Source organism: Delphinus delphis, chromosome 14 (genome assembly GCF_949987515.2).
Source record: "Delphinus delphis chromosome 14, mDelDel1.2, whole genome shotgun sequence".
Classification (NCBI taxonomy): Eukaryota; Metazoa; Chordata; class Mammalia; order Artiodactyla; family Delphinidae; genus Delphinus; species Delphinus delphis.
In genome coordinates this window covers 73,848,344-73,862,138 of record NC_082696.1, presented here as the reverse complement: position 1 = coordinate 73,862,138, position 13,795 = coordinate 73,848,344, and the positions used below count along the sequence as shown (strand labels likewise).

The following is a 13,795-nucleotide window of genomic DNA, read 5'->3' as shown; positions in this document are numbered from 1 at the left end:
CCATTCTCTAGTAGGTCTGCATCTTTATTCCCATCTTGCCCCTAGATTCTTCATGACCATTTTTTTTTTTTTAGATTCCATATATATGTGTTAGCATACGGTATTTGTTTTTCTCTTTCTGACTTACTTCACTCTGTATGACAGTCTCTAGGTCCATCTACCTCACTACAAATAACTCAGTTTCGTTCCTTTTTATGGCTGAGTAATATTCCATTGTATATATGCGCCACATCTTCTTTATCCGTTCATCTGTTGATGGACACTTTGGTTGCTTCCATGTCCTGGCTATTGTAAATAGAGCTGCAATAAGCATTTTGGTACATGACTCTTTTTGAATTATGGTTTTCTCAGGGTATATGCCCAGTAGTGGGATGGCTGGGTCGTATGGTATTTCTCTTTGTAGTTTTTTAAGGAACCTCCATACTGTTCTCCATAGTGGCTGTATCAATTTACATTCCCACCAACAGTGCAAGAGGGTTCCCTTTTCTCCACACCCTCTCCAGCATTTATTGTTTGTAGATTTTTTGATGATGGCCATTCTGACCGGTGTGAGATGATATCTTATTGTAGTTTTGATTTGCATTTCTCTAACGATAAATGATGTTGAGCATTCTTTCATGTGTCTGTTAGCAATCTGTATATCTTCTTTGGAGAAATGTTTATTTAGGTCTTCTGCCCATTTTTGGATTGGGTTGTTTGTTTTTTTAATGTTGAGCTGCATGAGCTGCTTGTAAATTTTGGAGATTAATCCTTTGTCAGTTGCTTCATTTGCAAATATTTTCTCCCATTCTGAGGGTTGTCTTTTTGCCTTGTTTATGGTTTCCTTTGCTGTGAAAAAGCTTTTAAGTTTCATTAGGTCCCATTTATTTATTTTTGTTTTTATTTCTGTTTCTCTAGGAGGTGGGTCAAAAAGGATCTTGCTGTGATTTATGTCATAGAGTGTTCTGCCTATGTTTTCCTCTAAGAGTTTGATGGTGTCTGCCCTTACATTTAGGTCTTTAATCCATTTTGAGTTTATTTTTGTGTATGGTGTTAGGGAGTGTTCTAATTTCATTCTTTTACATGTAGCTGTCCAGTTTTCCCAGCTCCACTTATTGAAGAGGCTGTCTTTTCTCCATTGTATATTCTTGCCTCCTTTATCAAAGATAAGGTGAGCATATGTGCATGGGTTTATCTCTGGGCTTTCTATCCTGTTCCATTGATCTATATTTCTGTTTCTGTGCCACTACCATACTGTCTTGATTATTGTGGCTTTGTAGTACAGTCTGAAGTCAGGGAGTCTGATTCCTCCAGCTTTGTTTTTCTTTCTCAAGATTGCTTTGGCTATTCTGGGTCTTTTGTGTTTCCATACAAATTGTGAAATTATTTGTTCTAGTTCTGTGAAAAATGCCATTGGTAGTTTGATAGGGATTGCATTGAATCTGTAGATTGCTTTGGGTAGTAGAGTCATTTTCACAATGTTGATTCTTCCAATCCAAGAACATGATATATCTCTCCATCTATTTGTATCATCTTTAATTTCTTTCATCAGTGTCTTATAGTTTTCTGCATACAGGTCTTTTGTCTCCTCAGGTAGGTTTATTCCTATATATTTTATTCTTTTTGTTGCAGTGGTAAATGGGAGTGTTTTCTTAATTTCACTTTCAGATTTTTCATCATTAGTGTATAGGAATGCAAGAGATTTCTGTGCATTAATTTTGTATCCTGCTACTTTACCAAATTCATTGATTACCTCTAGTAGTTTTCTGGTAGCATCTTTAGGATTCCCTATGTATAGTATCATGTCGTCTGCAAACAGTGACAGCTTTACTTCTTCTTTTCCAATTTGGATTCCTTTTATTTCTTTTTCTACTCTGATTGCTGTGGCTAAAACTTCCAAAACTATGTTGAATAATAGTGGTGAGAGTGGGCAACCTTGTCTTGTTTCTGATCTTAGTGGAAGTAGTTTCAGTTTTTCACCATTGAGGACGATGTTGGCTGTGGGTTTGTCATATATGGCCTTTATTATGTTGAGGAAAGTTCCCTCTATGCCTACTTTCTGCAGGGTTTTTTTTTTTTTTATCATAAATGGGTGTTGAATTTTGTCGAAAGCTTTCTCTGCATCTATTGAGATGATCATATGGTTTTTCTCCTTCAATTTGTTAATATGGTATATCGCGTTGATTGATTTGCGTATATTGAAGAATCCTTGCATTCCTGGGATAAATCCCACTTGATCATGGTGTATGATCCATTTAATGTGCTGTTGGATTCTGTTTGCTAGTATTTTGTTGAGGATTTTTGCGTCTATGTTCATCAGTGATATTGGCCTGTAGTTTTCCTTCTTTGTGACATCTTTGTCTGGTTTTGGTATCAAAGTGATGGTGGCCTTGCAGAATGAGTTTGGGAGTGTTCCTCCCTCTGCTATATTTTGGAAGAGTTTGAAAAGGATAGGTGTTAGCTCTTCTCTAAATGTTTGATAGAATTCTCCTGTGAAGCCATGTGGTCCTGGGCTTTTGTTTGTTGGAAGATTTTTAATCACACTTTCAATTTCAGTGCTTGTGATTGGTCTGTTCATATTTTCTACTTCTTCCTGGTTCAGTCACAGAAGGTTGTGCATTTCTAAGAATTTGTCCATTTCTTCCAGGTTGTCCGTTTTATTGGCATACAGTTGCTTGTAGTAATCTCTCATGATCCTTTGTATTTCTGCAGTGTCAGTTGTTACTTTTCCTTTTTCATTTCTGTTTCTATTGATTTGAGTCTTCTCCCTTTTTTTTCTCGATAACTCTGGCTAATGGTGTATCAATTTTGTGTATCTTCTCAAAGAACCAGCTTTTAGTTTTATTGATCTTTGCTATCGTTTCCTTCATTTCTTTGTCATTTACTTCTGATCTGATCTTTATGATTTCTTTCCTTCTGTTAACTTTGGGGTTTTTTTGGTTCTTCTTTCTCTAATTGCTTTAGGTGTAAGGTTAGGTTGTTTATTTGAGATGTTTCTTGTTTCTTAAGGTAGGATTGTATTTCTATAAACTTCGCTCTTAGAACTGCTTTTGCTGCATCCCATAGGTTTTGGGTTGTCGTGTTTTCATTGTCATTTGTTTCTAGGTATTTTTTGATATCCTCTTTGATTTCCTCAGTGATCTCTTGGTTATTAAGTAGTGTGTTGTTTAGCCTCCATGTGTTTCTGTTTCTTACAGATTTTTTCCTGTAATTGATATCTAGTCTCATAGTGTTGTGGTCAGAAAAGATACTTGATACTTGATATGATTTCAATTTTCTTAAATTTACCAAGGCTTGATTTGTGACCCAAGATATGATCTATCCTGGAGAATGTTCCATGAGCACTTGAGAAGAATGTGTATTCTGTTCTTTTTGGATGGAATGTCCTATAAATAAAGTCCATGTTGTTTAATGTATCACTTAAAGCTTGTGTTTTCTTATTTATTTTCATTTTGGATGATCTGTCCATTGGTGAAAGTAGGGTGTTAAAGCCCCCTACTATGATTGTGTTACTGTCGATTTCCCCTTTTATGGTTGTTAGTATTTGCCTTATGTATTGAGGTGCTCCTATGTTGAGTGCATAAATATTTACAATTGTTGTATCTTCTTCTTGGATTGATCCCTTGATCATTATGTAGTGTCCTTCTTTGTCTCTTGTAATAGTCTTTGTTTTAATGTCTATTTTGTCTGATATGAGAATTGCTACTCCACCTTTCTTTTGATTTCCATTTGCATGGAATATCTTTTTCCATCCCCTCACTTTCAACCTGTATGTGTCCCTAGGTCTGAAGTGGGTCGCTTGTAGACAGCATATATACGGGTCTTGTTTTTGTATCCATTCAGCCAATCTGTGTCTTTTGGTTGGAGCATTTAATCCATTTACATTTAAGGTAATTATCGATATGTATGTTCTATTACCATTTTCTTAATTGTTTTGGGTTTATTATTGTAGGTCTTTTCCTTCTCTTGTGTTTCTTGCCTAGAGAAGTTCCTTTAGCATTTGCTGTAAAGCTGATTTGGTGGTGCTGAATTCTCTTAGCTTTTGCTTGTCTGTAAATATTTTAATTTCTCTCTCAAATCTGAATGAGATCCTTGCTGGGTAGTGTAAGCTTGGTTGTAGTTTTCTCTCCTTCATCACTTTAAATATATCCTGCCCGTTCCTTCTGCCTTGCAGAGTTTCTGCTGAAAGATCAGCTGTTAACCTTTTGGGGATTCCCTTATGTGTTATTTGTTGTGTTTCCCTTGCTGCTTTTAACATTTGTTCTTTGTATTTAATTTTTGATAGTTTGATTAATATGTGTCTTGGCATATTTCTTCTTGGATTTATCCTGTATGGGAGTCTGTGCTTCCTGGACTTGATTAACTATTTCCTTTCCCATATTAGGGAAGTTTTCAACTATAATCTCTTCAAATATTTTCTCAGTCCCTTTCTTTTTCTCTTCTTCTTCTGGTATCCCTATAATTCGAATGTTGGTGCTATTAATATTGTCCCAGAGGTCTCTGAGACTCTCCTCAGTTCTTTGCATTCTTTTTTCTTTATTCTGCTCTGCAGTAGTTATTTCCACTATTTTATCTTCCAGGTCACTTATCCGTTCTTCTGCCTCAGTTATTCTGCTATTGATCCCTTCTAGAGTATTTTTAATTTCATTTATTGTGTTGTTCATCATTGTTTGTTTGCTCTTTAGTTCTTCTAGGTCCTTCTTAAACGTTTCTTGTATTTTCTCCATTCTATTTCCAAGATTTTGGATCATCTTTACTATCATTATTCTGAATTCTTTTTCAGGTAGACTGCCTATTTCCTCTTCATTTGTTAGGTCTGGTGGGTTTTCATCTTGCTCCTTCATCTGCTGTGTGTTTGTTCGTCTTCTCATTTTGCTTACCTTACTGTGTTTGGGTCTCCTTCTCACAGGCTGCAGGTTTGTAGTTCCCGTTGTTTTGAGTGTCTGTCCCCAGTGGCTAAGGTTGGTTCAGTGGGTTGTGTAGGCTTCCTGGTGGAGGGGACTTGTGCCTGTGTTCTGGTGGATGAGGCTGGATCTTGTCTTTCTGGTGGGCAGGTCCATGTCTGGTAGTCTGTTTTGGGTTGTCTGTGGACTTATTATGATTTTAGGCAGCCTCTGTGGTAATGGATGGGGTTTTGTTCCTGTCTTGCTAGTTGTTTGGTATAGGGTGTCCAGCACTGTAGCTTGCTGGTCGTTGAGTGAAGCTGGGTCTTGGTGTTGAGATCTCTGGGAGATTTTCGCCGTTTGATATTACGTGGAGCTGGGAGGTCTCTTGTGGACCAGTGTCCTAAATTTGCCTTCCCACCTCAGTGGCACAGCCCTGACGCCTGGCTGGAGCACCAAGAGCCTTTCATCCACACAGCTCAGAATAAAAGGGAGAAAAAGAGAAAGAAAGAAAGCAAAAGATAAGATAAAATAAAACAAAGTAAAATAAAAGAAAATAAAGTTATTACAATAAAAATTATTAAGAAAAATAGTTTTTGAATAATAATTAAAAAAAGGACAGAGAGTACCCTATGATAAATTAAAAGCAAAGCTATACAGACAAAATCACACACAGAAGCATATACATACACACTCACAAAAAGAGAAAAAGGGAGAAAAAATATATATATCTTTGCTCCCAAAGTCCACTCCTCAATTTTGGGATGATTCGTTGTCTATTCAGGTATTCCACAGATGCGGGTACATCAAGTTGATTGTGGAGATTTAATCCGCTGCTCCTGAGGCTGCTGGGAGAGATTTCCCTTTCTCTTCATTGTTTGCACAGCTCCCTGGGTTCAGCTTTGGATTTGGCCCCGCCTCTGAGTGTAGGTCACCTGAGGACATCTGTTCCCCGTTCAGACAGGACGGGGTTAAAGGAGCAGCTGATTGGGGGGGCCTCTGGCTCAGTCAGCCGGTGGAGGGGGAGGGAGGGGCACGGCGTGCGGCGGGGGGGGGGAGGGGCACGGCGTGCGGGGCGGGCCTGCGGCGGCAGAGGCCAGCATGACGTTGCGCCAGCGTGAGGCGCGCCGCCGTGCATTCTCCCGGGGAAGTTGTCCCTGGATCCCGGGACCCTGTCAGTGGCAGGCTGCACAGGCTCCCGGGAAGGGGGGTGTGGACAGTGACCTGTGCTCGCACACAGGCTTCTTGGTGGCGGCAGCAGCAGCCTTAGCGTCTCATGCCCGTCTCTGGGGTCCACACTGTTAGCCGCGAGCAAGCGCCCGTCTCTGGAGCTCCTTTAAGCAGCGCTCTTAATCCCCGCTCCTCGCGCACCAGGAAACAAAGAGGGAAGAAAACGTCTCTTCCCTCTTCGGCAGGTCCAGACCTTTTCCTGGAGTCCCTCCCGGCTAGCCGTGGCGCACTAACCCCCTGCAGGCTGTGTTCACGCCGCCAACCCCAGTCCTCTCCCTGCGACCGAAGCCCGAGCCTCAGCTCCCAGCCCCGCCCTCCCCGCGGGTGAGCAGACAAGCCTCTCGCTGGTGAGTGCCGGTCGGCACGGATCCTCTGTGCAGGAATCACTCCGCTTTGCCCCCCGCACCCTGTGACTGCGCTCACCCCCGTGGCTGCGCTCTCCCCCGCGGTGCCGAAGCTTTCCGCCTCCGCCACCCGCAGTCTCCGCCCGCGAAGGGGCTCCTAGTGTTTGGAAACCTTTCCTCCTTCACGGCTCCCTCCCACTGGTGCAGGTACAGCCCGTATTCTTTTGTCTCTGTTTATTCTTTTTTCTTTTGCCTTCTCCTGGTATGTGGGGAGTTTCTTGCCTTTTGGGAGGTCTGAGGTCTTCTGCCAGCGTTCAGTAGGTGTCCTGTAGGAGTTGTTCTACGTGTAGATGTATTTCTGGTGTATCTGTGGGGAGGAGGGTGATCTCCGCGTCTTACTCTTCCGCCATCTTGAAGCTCTCCTTGGCGAGTAATTTTAAAGTGATTGCCAGAAGAAACTGCTTTAAGTTTTCTTGTTCATATATTCTTATCTCTAACATAAGTGTTAAAAGTAATTGTTAGAATAGAAGTGAAAATTACCCAAAAGTATGACCATAGTTAGTACCTTCAAAGTTGAAAAGGGTATTCAGTAAAATAACCATTGTAACATAGAGATTAATTTATGGCTAAATACAGGAAATGGTAATAGGAATAAGAATGTTCCTGAAGTGAACATTTATAGTCTTAATGACTGTACCATTGAATTATTTTACACTGTAAACCTGTTTTCTTCCTAAGGACTGAAAGAACATCTATAGCAATGAACTTAATGTGTCCTCCGTCTGCTCCTGTAATTTGGCAGGTAGACACAGGCTGCTTTCCACAGTTTACAAGTGGGAGCCTGGGGCACAGAAGTAATATGATGTCAGAGATCAGCAAATTAGATGCAGAGACGGGGCTGGGACTGGGCTCTTCCGTGGGTGAATTTGCCCACCCTGCCCCATTAGACTGTAAATTCTGACCAATGAGCGAGGCTTCCTCAGGTGTGGAATCTGCTCTTAGTAATCAAGCAGCGTGAAGTAATTTAGAAATACATTTTCTTTTTAAAAAGAACATTTATGCTTTATCACAGCATCATGTATAATGAAACATGATAAAGCCCTACTGAGCTTGACATCTATGAGGAAACGAGCATGACTTTGGATTAGTGCCAGGGCAGAGAAATGACCCTATTATCTCTGTAACGGTAATACCGTGCCTTACAGGGAAACTTACATCATCAAAAGTGAGTTGTTATTCTCTAGCTGATTCTTTCTACACCAGTTACTAGTATATTAAATCAGAAGACATTGGAAAGTTCTTTCAAGGGGCTTGGGAATATAATTCAAAGGTTTCAGTATTCACCTTGACCTGAAACATCATATAGATCTGTGTTTACACATGTTTATAGATGTGTACACACAGATACACACACACACACAAATTTCACACCCCCATTTCTTTGTACACACCTCTTCTTTCTACATGAAAGACCTCCTTTATTTTCTCTTGTGTTAAGTACTTCTTCATCTCTAAGACCCCTACCAGTTGTTCCCTTGTTGGTGGTGAAGACATCTCGATCTTACAGTCAGGTTGTTGCTTCCCTCTGTCTTTCCTAGAACGGTTCGTCCTCACTGCTACATCATGTTTTTATTTGTTTGCTGATCATCTCTTTCCATCTTTTTAACTCCCAGTTGAGTGTGTGCTTCTTAAGGGCAGGAACTGCCTTTTTCATTTCATAGTCTAGCCTCTTGCATGATGTCTGCATATACCGGGTACACAGTGACTATTAAATGAATAATATATATTATACATAGTACATATTATACATATATATTGATATTATAAATATATATAATTTATACACTCTGCTGTATTTTCAAAATGTGTTTCAGATGACTTGTAAGCAGTACAACAAATTAGAAGAGAATTGGAAGGAAAAAAAGGAAGAGAATGGGAAATAAAAGGGGCCAAGCATGAGCTAATCCATGCCATGAGTCTGTCAGTGTCTATGTAATATGAATATAAGTGCATTTGCAATTACAAAGGAAGCATATCTGTGGAACTTACAATATATATATTTAAAAATCTATCTTGTCTGATTTTTGAGCAAAAAGTTACATCTTTTTTATTTTGGCCTTGGAAAGCTCTCTCTCTTTAAAGCCACACATTTTTTTCAGCGTCTCTGATGCTGAAGGGTTTCTCTATGGGATGCTCATTAGTGCTAAGATTAGAATGTAATCAGCATGTGGTAAAATGGAGTGGCTCAGTGAGCCCCACTGCTGTGCAAACAGGAATCCGTACTATGACTGCACAGAGGCCCTTCAGCTCCTGAAGTTTCATGCTGTAACTCCTTTTACCTGCTCTCTTTCATAAAACATTATACATGATGTAGGAATGACTATTTGATAATAAGCTGCTCTTGGAATAAATATCTTATAAGTTAACAAAACAAAAATGTACCTGGGAATTAGAGCTTGCTCCCTAGGTGGCCTGTTTGCCAAGTTTAAATAAATGCATATATTAAAATGCTGCTCTGAACATAGGGGTGCATGTATCTTTTCAAATTAGTCTTTTCATTTTCTTTAAATATATACCCAGGAATGGAATTGCTGGATTATATGGTAGTTCTGTTTTTAGTTTTTTGAGGAACCTCTGTACTGTCTTCCATAGTGGCTGCACTAATTTACATTCCCACCAACAGTGCATGAGGGTTCCCTTTTCTCCACACCCTCACCAGCATTTGTTATTTGTAGACTTTTATTTAAACTTTTTTTAACTGAATGAAAGTTATTTTAAATTCTATAGTGCTTTACACATTTCAAAAGTTTCACACACACGATTTCATATAATCCCATAATAACCCGTTTTCCCCTTCCCCCGTATTGCCCCTCTCCCCACTGATAACCACTAGTTTGTCCTCTATTGGAGAGTCTGCTTCTTTTTTTTTATCCACTAGTTTATTGTATTTTTTAGATTCCATATATAAGTAATATCCTACAGTATTTGCCTTTCTCTGTCTGACTTATTTCACTTAGCACAATGCCCTCCAATTCTATCCATGTTGCTACAAATGGCAAAATTTCATTATTTTTTATGGCTGACTAGTATTCCATTATATATATATATATATATATATATATATATATATATACCATAGTATTTTTTATCCATTCATCTGTTGATGAAGTCTTAGGTTGCTTCCATATCTTGGCAATTATAAATAATTCTGCTATGAACATTGGGGTGCATGTATCTCTTCTGTCTTTTCAAATTAGTGTTTTTGTTTGTTTGAATGTTTTTGCATATAGACCCAGGAGTGGAATTGCTGGGTCATATGGTAGTTCTATTTTTAGTCTTTTGCAAAACCTCTGTACTGTTTTCCATAGTGGCTGCACCAGTTTACGTTCCCACCAACAGTGTAGAAGGGTTCCCTTCTCTCCACATCCTTGCCAGTATTTGTTATTTGTGTTCTTTTTGACGATAGCTATTCTGACAGGTGTGTGGTGATATCTCATTGTGGTTTTGACTTGCATATCCCTGATGATTAGCAATGTTGGGCATCTTTTCATGTGCCTGTTGCCCATCTGTATATCTTCTTTGGAAACATGTCTGTTCAGGTCTTCTGCCCTTTTTTTAATCAGTTGGTTATCTTTTGTTATTGAGTTGTGTGAGCTGTTTATATATTTTGGATATTAACCCCTTATTGGTCATATTATTTGCAAATATTTTCTTCCATTTAGTAAATTTTCTTTTCATTTTGTCAGTGGTTTCCTCTGCTGTGCAAAAGCTTTTAATTTAATTAGGTCTCATCTGTTTATTTTTGCTTTTATTTCTTTTGCCTGAGGAGACAGATCCAAGAAAATATTCTGATTTATGTCAAAGAGTGTTTGGCCTGTGTTCTCTTCTGGAAGTTTTATGGTTTCCAGTCTTACATTTAGGTCGTTAATCCATAAAATGGTACTTTTATTTTCCTCCTCTCAGGATTAAATTTATGCAAAGCTACGGAGTGATTTTTTGGGTTCGTTTAAATATAATACTCTTCTTGAATCTCGTTCTTGGCATGCTTTTTTTTTTTTTTTTGTGGAGGACTAAGCTTTGTTGGCCATGTTGTCCCTTAATTAATTATTAAGGTAATGAGGTCTTCTTATTCTGGGTAATTTATTGAATACGATGAAACAGTTACTCACTCACTGACAGTTTTTCAAAGGATGTGGGCCAAGATGCCAAGCCATTTCTTTTGGTGCGCCAGCCCTTACAGCGATGTGTTCCAGGGGTTTGCTAATTACCAGCTGGCAACTGATTTATAACACAAGGCAGGAACGGCAAGCCTCCTGAATGGTGGCCACTGACTCACAAGCAAGGCGGAGTGTGTACTGGCTTCAAGCCTTGTCTTTTAGTGTGCAGATCTTGCTGATTGGAGAAAGACTTGCCAAAGAGCATGCGTGCTACCTTTGGCATGCTCGCCAGAGGTTATCAGCGTTGTTCTTGACCATCACTTTGGTTTAGCAGCTGAGAACTGCTAAGTAAAATGTGTTATTCCAGTTGAATATGTCTGTCTTCCTATTTGTCAGTTCCTTTGTCCATCCATCCATATATCTATTGGTCCATCCATCCATCCATCTAATACTGGATTTCAGCCATCAGTGAACGGGCTGGAATTAACCTCTGAATGCACTGTTTAGAATTGAGGTTGGGAAACATTTTCTGTAAAGGGACAGATAGTAAATATTTTAGGTTTATAGGCTATGCTGTCTCTTACAACTACTCAGCTCTGCTGTTGAAGGGCAAAGATAGCCCCAGATAATGTGTAAATGAATGGATGAGGTTGAATGCCAGTAAAACATTGTTTACAAAAGTTGACTTGCCCGCTCCTCGTTTAGATAGTTGGAAGTATCTGACCCAACATAGTTTATGTGCTACACAAAAAAACTTAAGAAAAATGCTTTTAATGTTTATATGTTTTCTTGAGGTTAGACTGTACATTTTTGTTTTTGTTGTTGTTTCCACTGGACCACCAGGGAAGCCCCTTATGTGTTTTCTAACAGCTGTGTGTCAGGTTTCTTGGCTTAATTGTCATCTGTGTTTAGGTTTACCCACAAAAGTAGTTTTATAGGTTTTACCATTTTGTTACTTAATTTTATTTTATTTAAACATATACATGACTTAAAGCTTATTCATCTCTCTCTGGCACTGGTTATAGAAAGGTCATTGGATTGGAAATACACAAAAATACAAGGAATAAAATTTTCTACCATATCACTGATAACAGCAGCATTAAACGTGATAGTTTTTACTTACAAATATGATTTAAAAAACTATACTTTTGATATGAAAACATGACCAAGATATATTGCTAAGTGGAAAAAGGAGATTATAGAAGGGTTCTAAATAATATGTGCAGCGTGATTATATTTGTGGAAAGAAAACAAGATTTACATATGTCTACGTTTGAACTGCACAGGTCCATTTTACCCAAATTTTTTTCGATAGTAAATACTATGGTACTATAAGAACCCCTTTTATTAACGTCTTATGTTAGTATGGTACACTTGTTACAGTTAATGAACCAGTGTTGTTACATTATTATTGTCTAATTATTAAGATTTTCTTAGTTTTTCCCTGAAGTCCTTTTTCTGTTCCAAGATAGCTGATTTGATGGTAGTATTTCATCTGTGTAGTAATGTCATATAATAAATGCTATTTCTTTTAAAAATAACTTATGGAATTTGGGGGAAGAATAAACACAATAAAGCTTTGCCACAATGAGGTTCTTATATTCTTTTATGCACAAATGTCACATGTGAAAAAATAATTAACCTTGCATTTTTTTCCTTGTCTTGTATTCAGTGGAACAGGTTCCCATAGAACCATACAACATCCCGCTGTCCCAGGCCGAAGTCATCCAAGAAGGGAGTGATGTCACTCTAGTTGCCTGGGGCACTCAGGTCAGTAACCGTTATAGCAACTGGTAATGTCCATCTTGTGTTTGGAAGCCCTCATTTTTAATTCTGATTCTATGAAGCATAAAAAATGTCTTCCTTATATCTTGAATTTAAGTCTTGTTTGATGCTACATCTGTATCTGGTACTGATTTCTGACTGAAGTTGAGATGCCTTTTCAGTCGTATTAAAATTTCCATGCATATGGTGAAGCCATTAAAAATATGTTGAGAGTTTACAAAAACGTATTAAGGACACGTTCTTTTGAAGCACACATTACGTATCCTCACTACTTGTTGCTGCTTTTGACATACCATCTTCTTATTTTTTTTTGCCATTATTATTATTTTACTGAATGGAAGATTCTTTACATTCTGTAGTGCTTTTACAGTTTACAAAACTTTCACACACATGATTTCATATAATCCCATTATAACCCTGCGGCGGGCCGCTTCCGACCGGCAGAATAACGAGCCGCCACACGCAAGATTCTTCTCGTATCACACTTTATTGGAGCACAGCTTGGTTGAAGAAAGATGGAAGGAAGACCCCGCAATCCTCTAGCAGTCTGCTTATATAGGGATTAAGAACATGTGTCGCTCTGTGATTGGCTTTCGCCGATGGTGCGATTTGTGAGCCAGCATCGGATAGGTCGCTACTTTAAAACCTCATTAGTATACTTAGCGCAAGCGCAGTGGCCACAGGAAGGATGACTCAGCTTTTTTCAGCTTCCTGCCGCGTAGCAGTTAGCTGACCGCGCCCTACATAACCCCTCCTTTATTTATCCCCCATCCTTTTATTGCCCCTCTTCCCTTCCCTTTCCCCACTGGTAACCACTAGTTTGTTCTCTGTATCTGTGAGTCTCCTTCCTTTTTGTTTTATTCACTGGTTTGTTGTATTTTTTAGATTCCACATATAAGTGATATCCTACAGTATTTGTCTTTTTCTTTCTGACTTATTTCACTTTGCATAATGCCCTCCAAGTCTATCCATTTTGCTGCACATGGCAAAGTTTCATTCTTTTTTATGGCTGAGTAGTATTCCATTGTGTATATATATATATATATATATATATATATATATATATATACACACACACACACGCAACATATTCTTTATCCATTCATCTGTTGATGGACACTTAGTTTGCTTCCATACCTTGGCACTTGTAAATAATGCTGCTATGAACGTTGGGGTGCGTGTATCTTTTCCAGTTAGTGTTTTTGTTTCTTTTTTTGGACATATACCCAGGAGTGGAATTGCTGGGTCATGTGGTAGCTCTATTTTTAGTCTTTTACAAAACCTCTATACTGTTTTCCACAGTGGCTGCACCTATTTACACTCCCACCAACAGTGTAGGAGGATTCCTTTTCACCACATCCTTGCCAACATTTGTTATTTGTGCTCTTTTTGGTGATAGCCATGCTGACAGGTGTGA

General features: G+C 38.8%; 1 protein-coding gene across 5 annotated transcripts in view; it reads left to right on the top strand.

The window, feature by feature from the left end:
* The window catches only part of BCKDHB (branched chain keto acid dehydrogenase E1 subunit beta), a 287,088-nt gene that overhangs the window by 74,437 nt on the left and 198,856 nt on the right, over positions 1–13,795 (top strand). For all 5 annotated transcript variants that reach the window (XM_060030308.1, XM_060030310.1, XM_060030307.1 and 2 more), the window contains exon 7: positions 12,266–12,363. In XM_060030308.1, the coding sequence (XP_059886291.1) occupies positions 12,266–12,363 (98 nt within the window). The remainder of the gene's footprint in view (positions 1–12,265; positions 12,364–13,795) is intronic.